The 16,512-nt window shown below is 37.4% G+C and overlaps 2 protein-coding genes across 2 annotated transcripts in view; both read right to left on the bottom strand.

Annotated features, from left to right (window-relative positions):
- The window catches only part of dpep1 (dipeptidase 1), a 91,308-nt gene that overhangs the window by 65,767 nt on the left and 9,029 nt on the right, over positions 1-16,512 (bottom strand). The window lies entirely within an intron of this gene.
- hp (haptoglobin) lies at positions 8,201-13,158 on the bottom strand. The gene is made up of 4 exons (XM_042493597.2): positions 13,061-13,158; positions 12,642-12,703; positions 9,640-9,923; positions 8,201-8,884 (listed from the first exon to the last, which is right to left on the bottom strand). Exons 1-4 carry the CDS (start codon positions 13,081-13,083, stop codon positions 8,321-8,323), a joined length of 933 nt encoding a protein of 310 aa, XP_042349531.2. The 5' UTR covers positions 13,084-13,158; the 3' UTR covers positions 8,201-8,320.

The raw sequence follows: 16,512 nt of genomic DNA on the forward strand, positions 1-16,512 counted from the left end.
TAGCTCTGCCCAGTTGCATAAGTTGTTTTGGCAGTGTTGCCCTTGTAGTTTTTAGGGAAGGATGAATGTGCATATTGACAGAGCCACTGTGGAAAGCATGCTTATCTATTTTTCTGCAGTATAGGAACATGACAACCTATGTGAAGATGCTGTACGAGAGAGTTGCGTGCACTGTATACATCGTTTAATGACACCAGAATGGCCATGACAGCAAAGAATTTATATACTGACTGCTCTTGTTCTGTAAATGTCTTCAAACAGCTTTGCTGGGGGGCAAAAGCACAGAGCAGTACCTCTCGACAAAGGAACAGCACCTATCCATTCATTTGTAGGGCAGCTGAACATACTGTTCAGGCCACTTCTTATGAATTACAGAGGCATTTTATCTGGTCAAATTTATTTCGATAGATATTTTTCTTATGTGTTATTGAAAAAGTTCCTGGCACAAATACAATGCTTTTTCATGTAGACTCTAACCAGGATTTGCAAGCATTGTTTACCCCTGATAAGAGAAGACTAACGAGACCAGGAGGTCTGAATGGAGTCATATCAGGGGGTTGTGCATGGACAGGAGAAGGTGAGACAGTCGTGGCTTTTGCATGCCATTTAATTCCTGTCAGTTTCATCTTCCTCTCCACTGATCCCTTCCCCCATGTTAGACACTACCTATACAGCTACATAGGAAACCACATGTGTGAATGACTGTACATTTCTGTGATGTATTGCGAGAGGAAAAAGAAGACCTTGAGCTTTAAATGTTTGCATGAAAATGGTCACATCTCAATAGAGTATTTTGAGCACGTGGCCTGCTTGATCGTTTGCTTACATCTGCCGTCACACAGGTGACAAACGGAGAGCACAATTTGCTGCAGATATTCTGGTTTGGAACTATGATAAGAGCTATATAAAAATACTTTTAGTTTGTTTACTTTATTATTATAGTTATTTTGTAAAAAATAAAATAAAACCCCTTAAGGAACTGTTTTGATGCAGAAATTTGTCTTGTATTACATTGCAGTGCTATTAAACTGTCAACATGTACAATAGATTACTTTAATTATGAGTAATTACTATTACTCAGGACTGGGGAGAAAAAACTTAATCGCAACATCCCTAATTATATTTTACTCAATTTTTGCCAATAAGTCCCCCTAAATCGTACATACTAAACATTTAAGGTTCCCGATTTAAAAAGATGGATGATTGTGAACAAACACCAGGAGGAGAGAGAGAGATCAGCACTACAATGGCTCAGTTAGAGCGTCCTAATATTTTGACCTCATGACTGCTTTGATGTTAGAGCCGTCTGTTTCCTGATGAGATCAGTTTAATATTTGAAGGGAAGTATCATTCATGACAAAGCAAGCAGACATGAATAAAGCTTATCTATGACTCTATGACTAATACAAGACAGAGTAAATCCCTTTTTTGCAAGCAGTGGAAAACCGTCCATCGGGTGATACAGTTGGTCATATCTGTGGCATTACTGCCCTGTGAAAAGCTTGATGTGTTTGTGGTAAGTACAGTAAATATGAAGGTGCGTGATGAAGCTCAGAAAGCTCCAGTTTCCCAGTTACACACGAGGACAGAGTACATAACCTGGCAGCTGAGTACACATTATGCTTCAGACAACAGACCGGCTCACAGAATACCATTTATTTCTATCAGTTCCACCTCAAAGCTCCATTCTTGTGTTTGATGATTAAATCTACAGACGGACAATATCAGCAGTGCTTGTGCCTTGATGCTGAGCTTTTGTTTAATATGCAAAACAATAACAAATAACTGTACGTGCCGGGATGAATGAGCAGAGAGCACCACATTTAATGGCTTATCTAGTATGGGTTTGGGAAAAAAATTAATACAGACCTTTTTCATAAATTATTAATGCAAATACGAAAACCAGATACATTTTGTGAGTGATGTGAGAAACGTTATCTTTAAAACTTTCTCTCATTAGATAAAACAGATGATTTTTTTTTTTTTATCACCAGTGACAATTTACAATTTAGAAGTTAATAAAAGTTAATAGAAGTTAATACATTTCAATATATGTTATGGCATTACTCAGAATACTGCAAAATGTTTAAAAGTCACAATATTAAGGGGAGCCCTCTAACTCAGCTGGTAGAGTGTGGTGTGCCCCATATGTACGGGGGTCTTTGCAGAGGCCAGCCGGGTTTGATTCCAACCCATGGCCCTTTACCACATGTCGAAATATTGCAATATTGTGTTGTGATAATGTCATATCATGGTGCCTCAGGTTATGCACACCACTGATATCTCATAATGGCCACAATTATAGATAATAACATTAATATTTAGACTCATTATTATAATACACCGATTATAAGTTCCTTTCAAAAAACATTTTTACACGGTGCTTTACAGAACCAGGATTAAATAAAAAAAATACTTGTTCATAAATAAGTACTCCACTTCTAAATCTCACACACACACACACACACTAAGTACAGGAGTATTCTTCAACACTAATGGGTTGATATCACAGCATCTGTGCCACTACCTGTTACATAATTCACCATGTGCTCTTTTTTGTTAACCTGAGACTGTGGCCTCTTTCTATACCAGGGTCTCTACAGTTAATTAAGCATGTGCACGTATTAAGTAAAAGACAGCATAAGGTTCAGTGGTAGGTTTAAAAATTTGTAACAGCAGAAATGTGGACGTTCACTCATCAGAGCTTGATGCAGTTTGACAAAAAATAAATAAGAAGATGGGTAAATAAAATTTAATACAACAACAAAAAAAAAACCAGATTTAAGTCTATTTAATGATTTTTAAAGGTTCAGTATGTAGGATTTAATGGGATCTAGATGTGAAGTTGAATTGGCGCTGGAGCTAGTGACTCCTGCTGAGAAAAATCACTGTTTTGCGGTTGAGTGCGGTGCACGAGAAGGTAAGCTGAAGTGAGGAAAGTAAATAAACAGCTAAAGCCAAGAGGGCCTGAGATTAAAACAGGCTTTTGTTATTAGATAAGATCATTTTATCCATGAAGCTCTTAAGCAGACATGGTTCATAATTGTTTGATAATGGTAATAAATTAATAATACTAATAATTGCAGAATGTACTTGCTAAACGGCTGTCAGCTGCAGTCTTTGTGGTGCTAACTTTCTAGCTGAGACACAGGTGACCCAAGGCACCGCAAAATTTTTATTCTCTTTTCTTTTCTCAGTGATATATATTCATACATATCCAAATTCTGTGACTGTCTTAGGAGATGGGCCTGTGACATGTCGACTAGGAGGAACTTGAATATATTTTCTTTTTTCTCACTTAGTAACTGAAAAAAGCAAGACACATTTAGTATAGTCTTACAAAAACAAATGTATCTGTGTGCACATACAACATGCTAACACAATATTCATCAAACAAACTAATTCTTCTTTAAACTGCAGCAAGAGACTGTTCTCATATTGACTTCAGTCAGTGCTCTGCAGGAGTGACAGAGCCAGAGAGAGTACACTCTGAGACTGGTAGAAAGTAATGGCCCTTGACAGGGATATTAATATTTTAGAAGCCATAGAGGAGAACCTCCTGCCACAGACCTGCTAAAACGAACTTCCTCCAACAGTTACATTTTTGTTTTACCTAAAAATGCACACACAAAATAAAAACCTTACTGAGAGGTTGAAAAGATAGCTTGCTTTAAAATCTCATTCAACTGCCAAAATGACATCACTGACAGTAAACCAAGACACGGTCCTGTATGCAGTGGCCCTACATGGACTGCTAATGCGCTCAGGGTGCTCCTCTTGTACAAAAGTTAAGTCTGTGTCCTAGTCATCCCAATTAGATGCTTTAAAGGGATAGATCACCCCCAGGATGAGAAATACATATTTTTTTCCTCTTACCCGTAGTGCTATTTATCAATCTCGGTTGTTTTGGTGTGAGTTGCTAACTGTTGGAAATATCAGCCATAGAGATGTCTGCTTCTCTCCAATATAATGTAACTGGTTGGCACCCAACTTGCGTTGCTCGAAGTGCCAAAAATACATTTGAGAAACTCAACAGCAATTTCTCTCTCAAGAAATCATGACCTGGTTACTCACAATAATCCACAGACCTTGTGTGCAGTTTCATGTAGGAACTTTTTTCTTTCTACCAAACCACACCTGCCAACTGTATCCTCGCACAGAAGGAATCTGCATACTCAGATGAGAGGCTGGTGCTCCCACCAGTTCGAGATGTCACCCTTAATGCCTTCCTCCTTGGCTGAGCTTTGACGTTCTAGCTCAGTAGTCAGTAGTGAAGGTGAGCTAGCGGTAGATGCACGTAAATACTGCATCCATAATGTTCCTCAATTCATTTATTCAGGAGTTGCCTTTCATTTGTCACCTGTCAGTAGACAGTGTTGGGGTAGGCAGATTAATTTTTGCTGTCACTTGGCAAAAATCTCATAATAAACCTTGAGTTTTTTGTAATTTAAGTTGTCTGAGAAAAAATAGACTTTTGCGCTTCCTCTTGGCTCTTTTTTTCAGCCTTTAGAAAATCTAGGCTGCGAGGGGACACTTTGGCCATTCACAGGCTGTTTCACAGGGAAGGTGTTAATATTGGCTGTTGAACAAATGCAGAAACGTGTGCAAGTGCCTTTGGTGGAAGCCTGATTCAATGGTGGAGAATCCTGCAGTTGCTATTCCAGTATTAGCAGAGCCTACCCACATTGCAAAGCAACCAAGAAGAAGAATAAGGACTTATCAAAAAGGGAGTCTATGAGAGTCTGTCAATAAAACAAAACACGTACTGTGCCAACATGAGCAGAGCGTGTCAGAGAGCTCATAGTTTAGCACTCTGCTAACCAGAGCCAAGGGCTCACAGCTGCGGCTTTATGTTCAAGTTTATGTAGCCAATATAAACAAGAAACTAAAATCACAGTTTGTCCTCTGCCTCTCCACACTGCAGACCACCTCGCTGGAAGGAGTCTTGCAGAAGCTCCAGAGAGCAACACCCAGTGCATGACCATAGCATCCAGAATCGAGCCAGTGCAAACCACAGCTCTGGGGACCAGACAGCCCCAACTCCCTGCCAGATCAGCTAACACGTTAGTCCCAACACCTCGCTGTGACGCCTGGCACACAGAGGGTTTATGTAGGCAAAATCTGAGCCTTCATACCTGCCTAAAGACACTCCGGCCATGACTTAATTTTTCACATCAGTTCACTTCGCAAATTTCAAGAGACAGACAGATGCTAATAGAGCTTGGACAAATAATCAGTGTAAAATATTTACATTTTATTTCAATATGTTATCAATATACACTGGCACCAGTATTACAACATAATAAGCTTTGATCTACCTTTGCATTAGAGCAATCATGATTACTCTAATTGTTTCTTTCTTGCTCTAAGTGCATCATAAAAACTGTGGCAAATATATAATTTAGAGTATATATTTAACTCTCCTTGGGGAGATAAAGTAATTAAAGAAAGGACCATATGTGAGGGTCCCTGCAGGAAATCAATGCATTTCTGCTGGAGGTTTGTTGTTTAATTCAGTAGTGGTTTTCTCTTTGGAAGCTGTATATTGAAGTTTAATAACTCTAATGTACAGATTAAATAACATAAATTTGAGTAACGAAGTATGACAGTAACAAAGAATATCACCCTCTTCACTTCTATCCCTTACACTGAAAGAGACCCAAAGTAATTAAACCAGTTGTCTCAGCCTTGCACTTTGATTTTTCCACCCCTTATCGGATTCTTTCTCTCATATTGTATTAGACAGACAGGCAGCTGTCACCCCACTTTTCTGGTGTGGAGAAAAAATATTTGTTGTCAAGACAGTTCATGATCTGTGGCAGAGTGGACACATCTGCCAGACGAAAATATCTTTCAAATCCTGCTGCTACTGGTGGGGAAAAAAAAACATCTGCGGGCAAAACCTCAGATTCTGAGTTGTGTCATTCACATTTATCAAATCATCAACTTGTGCTTCCACACTGATGACTGCACATGTCATCTCATCAAGTACTCTTTCAAAAAGTAGCTTTGTAACAGAGAAACATCACATGTGGGCACAGCAGTTGACCTTTAAAATAAACAAGTCCTCCAAATTAAATCAGGGGATTACCCTGTCTTTAAAACCTGTCGTTCAGAACGGCATGTTTCCGTTCCTTTCTTTTTTTTTTTTTTTGAAGAAGAACAGTGGAAGGCATATAAATCACAGAGCAACCAAGAGTTCTTCGAAAAGAATAAGGCTCGTTGCCTCCAAAACCACGAGTGCGACCAGGACAAATTATCCTATAGTTTTTTACAAGTTAAAATTGTGGGAGTGGTGGCAATTTTTTGAGAAAGTTTTGAGAATATTTTTCAGCTCCTCTCCACTCTAACACACACTCTGCCTTTGATCTCCTCCACTCTAACCTTGCCTATAAGAAATCATTGTACCACAGTTATAAAGATTTGGATAACAATAATGTTCCTGCTGAAAGCATCTGCAGTACTAAAGATTTGAAGAACAATAGTATGGCTGCTGAAGAATCCACATTAAATAGAGAAGGTCATTCTGTCAGCTAGAAAATGTCACCAGAATGAACTATTACCTCTATCAATGTACATAAAAGTAGAGTAGAGCAGCTCCTTCTGTGATGTAGAAAATATGAAACTGAATGGTCTACTTGTAAAATGTAATTAAAGGTAGAGTACGACATTCTGTTAGTTGGTCATTCTGATAGATATTCCCTACCTACCTTTATAAATGTAGATAAAAGCAGAGTAGATCCTTTTGTTAGATAGGAAATTTTATTAAATTGACCTACTACCTCAATCAATGTAGGTAAAAGTAAAGCAGATACTTTTGTCAGATAGGAAATATCAATCAGAATGGCCTACTGCCTCTGCCAATGTAGATAAAACTAGAGTAGATCAGTTTATCAGATAGTAAATATCCAGCAGAATGACCTACTTTTTCCATAAATGTAGTTAAAAGTAAAGTAGCTCATTCTGTCAGGTAGGAAATGTCATCCGAATGACCTACTCATTCTATAAATGTAGTTAAAAATAGAAAATGCATTTCTTGCAGAATGTGGATGCCTAAAGGTGAAAGGAATTCAAAACCATGTCTGAAAATGGAGAAATACATTACAAATTACCAGAAACATCTGAAAAACTGAAATGAAAGCTGAACTGCTTTAAATTGTGCTTTTAATATGAATGCTGAATCAGCATTTACAGTAATAAATGCAACGAATAATATTTGTCTGCACTTTGCATTGCAGGCACCCTAGATAAAGGCAAATATGAGAATCACACTAACGGCAACAATCATGATAAGACTTATGGGTTGTAGTGTAGTGTAGCGATTACCAATACATAACCTTAATTAGATAAGAGAATAATGAAAAGATAACTGGATGAAAATGACAAAAAAAAATAAAGCAAACAAATGGAAAAAAATGAAAAAACAAAAAAAAATAAGGAGGCTCAGTCATCACAACTATGCAGGGAGGTCAAAGCATTAATATACTTTCGGTCAGGTCTCCATATCTTTCAAAAGAATGAATGGAACCTTAAAAGGAAAAACTCCTCCAGTCTAAAGGCCAGTCTCTTTGCAGGACAACAAAACCACTGCAAAAAAAAAAAATCTTAACTGAGAACACCACATAGTTAAGATTTGTTTTGAAGTTTAGGCACAAAAAACAACTTGGTTAGAGTTTGGGAGACAACATGGTTTAGGTTTTTATATGTTTGGTGAAGGTTAGGAAAAGATCATGCTTGTGTTAGTAGATAACAGAAAGCAAACTGCAGTCTCCTGGATCAAAGTCCAACATTTTGTTGATCTATCCAACCACCCACCCTGACATCTTCCTCTGTGCACTTCATGTCATCGCATTATAAAAAAAAAGAAAAAAGTTTGTAAGTGTTTATAGCTGTTCAAAACAGAGACGCAAGGTGCAATAATGTTTAAATGTGTGGAAAAGTGCACACTGTCAGTCTTTCCTGGAAGGCTTTCGTACTGTTGTACTTTCTTGTAAACAACAGCAAAAGTGCAGATGTCATTGGAAAAAAACACAACAATGCCACACTACTTCCTCCTTCACTCCTGACAGACAGTAGTAGTGATTCCTATGACAGCTACAATAAACATGTATTTTAGGCCATTTACTTAAATGACTGATATGATGACATTCTTCAGAGGGCAATGTGAGTGTATTACAACAAACAAACGGAAATGCAAATATTGGATTTATGTATTTATTGTTTTCCTTTCCAATCACAACATTTAAGTGACACTGTAGTGGTTACAAGAATTTTCTCATGATGATTACGCTACAAAAGCGAAACAACAGAGCCTGAAGCTCTACGGCTGCAATGAGTACATCTTAGACATCGCATCAGAGCGTAGAGTGGACGATTTCTCTGTATCTCCTCTGAGGACACTGTGTATCCAGGGCAAATACGAGGAAATCTTCATATAGATGCCATAACTTCTGTTGGTGCAGGCTTTGTCATAGGAAAGGATCCCTGCAGCGTAGATGTCCCCAGTTTTAGCATCTGTAACAGCCAGAGCACCTCCTGCATCACCAAAACAAACATTTTCGTTGAACTTGGTGGGCCTGGTGCAGATAATGTTGTCATCTACAGTTGGTGTGAGCTCGCTGCCATCATATTCTGCCTTACAGACAGACTGCCTGGCCAGACGGAGTACGAGGTGCTTGAGTGATGACGAAAGAGTGAGGAGGGCTCCCCAGCCCCAGCCAGTAATAACACCTGACCCTCTTACAGCGTCTGCAAGGTCCTGGCCTGTTTCTGGCAGGGGGATTGGGGTCACTTTGTCACTCATAACCACAGGCTCCTTCAGCTGGATCAGAGCCAGGTCATTGTCCCAGTCAGAGTGGTTCTGGAAGCCTGGATGGAGAACAACCTGCCAGAGGGAAAGGAAAAAAAACAAGAGAGAGACAGTCTGACCCAGTGTTTCATCTTTAATCTTTTCATTATCATTCAACTGCAAAGCAAAAAGCACGGCAATAAAAGTGTCTGTTGTCATATAACATGAAATATCTCAATAAATAGGTGAATGAAATTATTAATTTTCACAAATTTGTTAAATATATTCAGTATATTTTCACTGTTCAGTGATTTTTTTTTTTTTTTTCCCCATATACAGACTTTGACATTCAGTTGAGGTGTGTTGTTGCAAGTAGCAGACACACACGAGCTCATGATAATGCAACTATGTTAATCAGCACTTGAGGAACACCGTGAACAACAGTGAACAGTGACTCTGCAGTGATGTAGCTGGTCACGCTGTTGCTGTGTGCTCGTGGCATGAACACAGCATAACTCTCATGCATCCTAAAGGCTGAAATCAGGACTGTTTTTCTAAGTTCCTGAAAAATCCAAATTGTTGCTTCAGCACCATAGCTGTGTCACACTTGCACAGAATGAAGAAATAAGCTGTGTTTTCATAATTCATTACATCAAGTGGAGAATGTGATGGAATGGAAAAGCACTAACAAAGATGTGAGACACAAGACATCAGTGCTCTCTCTATTTGCTATAATGGTGCAGCCATATAAATGTGGCATCTATGAAAATCCACACTCTGATGACAAAAAAACATGTTTAAATAGAGACCACTGAGGTCTTGTATTTCAGATCAAATGTCTTCTTGCTCACCTTCTCGACAGCAACCTCTGTGGAGGCATTAGCTTCTGGCAGTCCAGTGATTCCCAGGTAAACTTTAGGAATGACAGGATCTTTTCCCTGAGTGTCCACTTTACTCTTACGGACAAACAGGTTCCTGCCAGCTGTCAAAATCCAGCGCTCTGAGATGAGAGCACCGCCTGCATAGCCTCCATCCAGCACATTTTCACTGAGGTATACCATGGCCTGCCAGGGGACATGAGGAGCCAGGCTGCCCCCAACCATTCGTCGAGAACGGAGTGATGCCAACCTGGAGGCTGAGAAAGATATACAGGACATATTTATTCATTTAGAATTAATATACAATATACTTATTCTACAGACTTGTTTTTACTTTACTGTATTAAAATGATTTTCTGTTCTCCTTACTAATTTCATATTCACACACTGTTCTTTGAATACCTTCGATGTACAATTGAAACCGTTTTTTTGTCAACACAACAAGGCTTCTGCCTTTAAACCATTTTGTTAAATACAATGCTTTCCATGGCTTATAATTATTCCTCTTACAGTCAGTTGATATCTTATCTTTCTGGTAAAATTCAGACTGTTGTTGATGATTTGCAGTTAACACATGTTGATAAGGGTGTGCCACAGGGATCAATATTAGGACTCCTACTATTTACAACCATCTAGTCTGCCACAAACTGAAAACCACACTTCCTATACATTACAGGTTGCTGTCACTGATGGTGTCTGTTATTAATCAAAAGCTTGCTCTAAACTCAAAAAAGACTGTATGCATTTCACAGTCTCTCTCGCTCTCTCTGTCTCTCTTTTTTCCCCCACCATTTCTGGCTATTTGTGGACATATCTTACCAAGTTGCCCACTGCCTTTTTTCCATTTTTCCAAATGAAAAAGGTGTAAATGCTTGTGAAAGGTGTCTGAACAATGCATAAGAAAACTGATGTCGATCCAGGTTTCAAAAGGTTAAATACTATTTGTGGTTGTTTTAATTAGTTTGTCAGTGATGACTGTTTTGAGCAGGTAAAATTTAACTGCCTAAGTAACTTTGAGCCTTTTCCTCTGTCTGTTTTGAGCTCAGATATTGAAAACACTATATCAGTTTGAATGGTTTATCTTTGTGTGTTGAACATTGTTGACAGCATTTTTGTTTTAAACAGTTTTCCCTCTGGTACAACTTAAACATCTTTAATAAAATATGATCTCCTTGACACGAGGGTTATCACGTTGCAGTGCACGTTTCACTGCATGAAAAAGCATATTCCAGAGTTCTGCTGTTAAGCGCAGCATTGTCGTCTGTAGGCTTTCGTGCTCTGAGGGTTTCCTCCAGAAACAGTGACCTCTAATTTATTCATCATGAAGCAAAGAAAAGAATCCATCTACTTGCTTCGGGTTCACAAGTCTGTTGTGCGACTGACATAATCATAAAAACTGGTTCAAGTGATCTCTTCAAAATGATGTCAACATGCTTTGTACTCCTATATCCCCATTCTGCAACTTACAATGAAGAATGGGGCCATCTGTGATGAATGATCATGTAATGAGAATAATGTTGTAAATCTACATTCTGACATGGTTTATTAATAAAAATAATTCTGGTGTCATGTTTACTCAGTGCATTTAACACAGTAAACAATGAATTACAATGAAGTGCAATTCAATGAATGAATGACCAATCACTTTAATACATTAGAGAAACTGCACGAGTACGACATATGTAAATGGATGTGATAGTTCTGTAATATTTTATTCTCTCATAAGCTCCCTTATTTGATTTCTCAACATGCTTTCAGTCATTTTCGCCACATGTCTCACTGGTCTGACTGCTTGGTTTATCATTATGTTTTAAGGGCTGTTTGAAGAAAAGCAGGGAAGCAGGCAATTTTCCTGTCAGATACTGTAGCGTTATAACAAAATAAAGGACAATATCTGAAATGAGCTGTTACAGCCCAGCCTTCAGATCCTGCAGGAAAGCCCGTGGCATTTCATGCAGGAGATATCTATCTGAACAGAAGCTGTCAAGGAGCTATTAGTGTAAAACAGTAGCTTCAGAGAACTGGAGCCTGTTGGACTCATGTGAATGTGTTGTGAAGTAAAAGGCCACTGTTTGGATCTCTGTACCAGTCATCGTGCACATGTGTGGTTATATAAGGCCATATTACATGAACTGCCTCCTTATTTACATTCTCTACTGACGCCTAAAACTGTCAGCAGCTGCAGCCTTCAGTCACGAGGATGACTTTTGCACGTCATTCTCTGAACCCTTCCCTGTCTTTGGTCAAAGTGCTTTTGAAGTTTTTGCTCCTTCATCTTGATGACAGCTACAGAGTCACCTTAAACTAGACTCTATTATAAACCTGGGAGATTTTAAAAAGAGGATTAAGGACTTTTGACCACTAAATACACATGTCTGGTTACTGAACATCACTAATTTCAGTTGTTTGTTGAACATTGGCTGTTTGTTTTAAGCCTGTTGTGTTTGTTTGTGGAAAATCTTATTGCTATTTGTTTTAACTTTTCGGCATTGTGTTTTAGTCTGTTTGTTCTTTTATGTGAAATGTGTTATCCTGCCGGCTTTGCCTGGACTCCTTTGGAGAAAAGAATTTGAATCTCAGCGGGACTATTACTGGTAAAATAAAATTAAATGAAATAAAATAAAATAACATCGTAAACAAACAAAGTAAATCAAAAAGGTAAAAAAAAGTAAAAATAAATAAATAAATAAATAAACAGTAAGAAAATCACTAAAAAGGTTCAAAAAGGTTTGAAACAGAGTTTAAAAAAAAGAAGTAAAAAAACAGAAACAAACAACAACAACAACATACACATTTCAGAAAGATTTGAAGAGAAGTCTGAAGAGGAACTGCTGGCTAAAAACATTATGCAGCATTAAAATCCTTCTAACTGGAGCTACTTGTTGTGTGGATGTATTTGTCTCTAACCTTCTAAATACAGTACCCTATACCAACAATCAGTGTAAAGCATGTTTGTATATGTTAGCGTGTGTTACCTGAAACAGAGCCTTTCACTACCAGACAGGTCCATGCAGCCAGCAGGAGCACAGTAAAAAACCTTCAAACAACAGATTCACAACATAAACATTAAATATCTCATGACCAATTCACGGAGAAGGAATGACAAATTATTAAAAAGTCAGTTATTCAATTACAGAGTAACATCATTAAACATTTGATTAACAACAGCTCAGAAAGGATTTCTGAATAATTATTGGAAAATTCAACCAAGTTAGAAGTACTTTTTATATTAAAATTATGCCTACACCTACAAATTGTAACCTTTTTGTAGTAAGTCATTATAAAGATCACCTAGCTTTTTTTAAATCCTAACTATATAACATGAAGTATTGAGGAAAAGAAATTATTGCATTCAGAAAGATTTAAAAATGTCAAAACAAATATCATAACTTACCAAATTTTTCTGTTGATATTCATCTTCTGCAGTTATGGTTACAATATCCTCGAGTGTGTTGTACACATTGGAGAGAGGAGTGTTTATATCTGCTGAGAGAGACGGAGCGTCTGCCCAGAAAATCACAGCTTGGCATCACAACGATTGATTCTTGGAAACTGAAAAAAAGGGTTGCAAAATCTCCCTTTCCGTCAGTTGGCAGACTTTTCACAGACTTTGTGAACTCAGGGCAAAAGGGCATTTATCTATGATTTAACTTTGAGTGACACGTAGGTTTTTTGTTTTTTTTTGTTGTTGCTGTTGTTGATAAAAGGAACTCCGCTCAATCTGAGAAACTATACAGTATTTTAAAAAATACCACAATACAACACTTCTCATGACTGTTTTCAGCAGTTTGTTCATTTGGTGTAAAACGTCCTAGAATTGTTTTGACTCCTATGAGCTGAGTTCTGCTTGCTTCAGCCAATTTCAAAACTGTTAAGCTCAGTTGTGAATCCTGTGTTCACTGCTATAACAGGAGGTTTTGCAAAGTAAAATTATTTCACAAGTCACTGTTTCTTAATTTTGCAAAACAAGACAGTCCCTAACAGCTTGTACTGTTTGCATCATAGTTTTGCAACATAGTTTCTTTAAAGCAGATAAGGTCGGCTGACTTCAACATTTTTTCCTCTTGCTGGTTTCTCATATGCTCTAAATTACATCACTTGATGCTGAATGTGTCAAAGCTGATTTAGGATGATTGTTCTCATAAATTCTCTACTTTATTAGTTGAGCTACTACACAATCTTTTCTTGTAGCCCCTGCTTGGGAATCATTGGCTTAAATGACAAAACTTTTGCATGGTGCACTTTTGGTGAAGGCAGCAGTTGCTGACTGTTGTACATGCTTTTAGCCTATTTTATCTTTACGACCCTTATTGTATTCTTTTGTTTTTGTATTGATTTGTATGAATGTGTCTCATTTGTTTTTCTTTCTTTTATGCGGCCTCTTGGCCAGGTCATCATTGTAAATGAGAATTGGTTCTCAACTGACTCACCTGGTAAAATAACAGAAAATAAAATAAAACTTTTCTGCTGACAAGTTCCTGACAAATTCCCCTGGCACAATAAAATCCTTGTCTCAACCTTTTAAAGACGACACTTTCACAAGCACTAAGTTGTTCGCCTTTATAAGCATTTTGAGGAGGCTAGTGAGGGTGGAGTTTCATCTGAGTGTTAATGACATTAAGACAATGTCATCTTTGTAACTACTGAGCTTCTTACCTGCAGTCCTGATACCTCTTTGCTTGCATATGTGGATTTAGTGATTATGCAGAGGCCAAGGCTGCATTTGTAGCTCTCGAGAGCTTGAACTGGTATCAGTAAAGAATAGTTTGGAAACAGAGGCAAGAAGTAAAGAGGAAATAGAGTTGTAGGATAAGCATTAACAGGTTTGCACCTGGCTATAAATTAGGAGGTTAAAATGCAGGCTAATAAATGCATCAGCACTCCAGTAAACATCTTCTCATGTTTGTCTGAACCGAGGGCCTTTGCTAAGACTTGTTAAAGTGTTTACATCCACTATGACGATGCACTGTGACATTTAAAAAAATGACGACAAAATAATAACACTGGACTAACTTTCTGGAACTTTCTCAACACTGTCTAAACCTTTTTTTTATGTGTTTTAATTATCAGCAAACATTTAAATCACATCTTAACACATTATCTTACAGTTATTGGACTGGAATTAGAGCAGCTCTGGCTGGAGGATGTAACACACATGTCATTTAGTTGCATTATGGAAAAAGTAAGATCCAGATTTTGACTCATATTAGGGACACAAAGTCAGGATCATTCGGCCTCTGCAGCTCTGATTTTGTTTTGTTTTTCAAAATGTATCCCTGGGAAATCCCTGAATAAAATAACAAAGTACCAAGACGAAAAGTTCCTGTAATATAAAAGGTTGTAAAATTGCCCTGAAAATAACTGTATTGGGACAAAAATACAGTGAATTTATATGACAAGATGTAAATAAAACAAACCATGTGGACACAGTGGCGTAAGAGGGTTACTGATGAAAATGTCAGATACTGTAACTTTAACTGCTATAATCGCCTTATCAACTGAGAAATTCATGAAGTCAAAAGTTCCAGATGTGACAATATTCTTAATTTGATATGGGTCATGTACACAGCATATTCAGTTTAGATAATAAGGTAAAATTAAGTACATAATTGATAATGGCTCTCTTTTACTCTTTACTTAAAGTAAACATTTTAATGACACACTTACTGGTTGGTATTATCTGTTTTACTATTAAAAGTTTAAGTAAGCAAAAGAACATAGCGATATTGCAACACACGGTGTTGTTTAATTTGCTATTGCATAAAATAAAGCACAGATTGCCTCATTAGATTTTTCTGCAGGGAACAAAAAGACTCAATACTCCAACAGATTCCTGGCAGTAAACAGTTAACTGTGACAGCATGTAAGTCAGATGTGTGCTGCAGGGAGGAAAGTCCAGCATTACTGCTTTGGTTATTTCCAAGATGTCACAGAAAAGTTACAGAAGTTCATAATTATGATGAGATATTTAATTTCAGAGTTTTCTGCCTTGATTAATTTAGCATCATAGATTATTATGACAACGCTGCAGCTGTCAGGTGTAACACATTTACCATCAATAGTCTTTAAAGACAAAGTGTTACCATCAGGTGCACAGGTAACAATGTTTGGAATAAAGCACTAAAATCAAACTAATTTCATCTTATTTTGCATATTGATTTTTGTCTTTAAAATTTTACACGATGGTTTCCCATTCAATAGCATGCCAGTATGAACACCGTCTGATTCAAACAGTTTATATTGATCAATATAGTCAACCTCATGCCAAAATGAATGACTAAGCACATTATGTTGATCTGCTCTGTACACACATCTATTTCCCATCTGTCTGTCCTGAGATAGGGATCGCGCTACAGTTGTTCTTCCAGAGGTTTCTACTATTTTTTCCCTGTAAAAATCTTTTTGGGGTTAAGCTTTTCTGTTTCCATCATGACGGTCTAAGGACAGAGGGTGTTGTATGTAAAAAACAAAAAACAAAAACAAAACTATTAGATGGATAAAAATACAAAAAGCTTTAAAAAAATCTGATAAAAATCTTCTCATATAGTTTATACAAATGTGTGTGGAGTGTGAATTTATATTGTAAACGTATACATGTATATTGACACTGAAAATGTGCAGAGACTGAATGGAGAGAAAGCCTCCCTCTCTCTTTCATGCAGTCAGTACTACTCAAGTTCCCACATGTAACAAGCCTGACGAGATAGATTTCAGATTCATATCTTGGACTTTAAAGTTAGTTTAATTAGGCAAAAGAATTTAAAATGTGTTCTTGTGAGCCTTGAGAATGGATTTCCTGAAGGTAATCAGTTTAAGCATGTAATTGGATATGAAAATCTTGGAAAT

This window comes from Plectropomus leopardus, chromosome 1 (assembly GCF_026936395.1).
Source record: "Plectropomus leopardus strain MGB_pleo_1.0 chromosome 1, ASM2693639v1, whole genome shotgun sequence".
Lineage (NCBI taxonomy): Eukaryota > Metazoa > Chordata > Actinopteri > Perciformes > Serranidae > Plectropomus > Plectropomus leopardus.

What these genes read in the sequence shown, in the direction of transcription:
- hp (XM_042493597.2), bottom strand. Translation starts at nt 13,083, where the DNA reads ATGAATATCAACAGAAAAATTTG. An exon ending in AATATCAACAGAAAAATTTG is followed by an intron (nt 12,704 to 13,060) that starts GTAAGTTATGAT and finishes TGTTGTTTGAAG; the next exon opens with GTTTTTTACTGTGCTCCTGC. An exon ending in AGTGAAAGGCTCTGTTTCAG is followed by an intron (nt 9,924 to 12,641) that starts GTAACACACGCT and finishes TATCTTTCTCAG; the next exon opens with CCTCCAGGTTGGCATCACTC.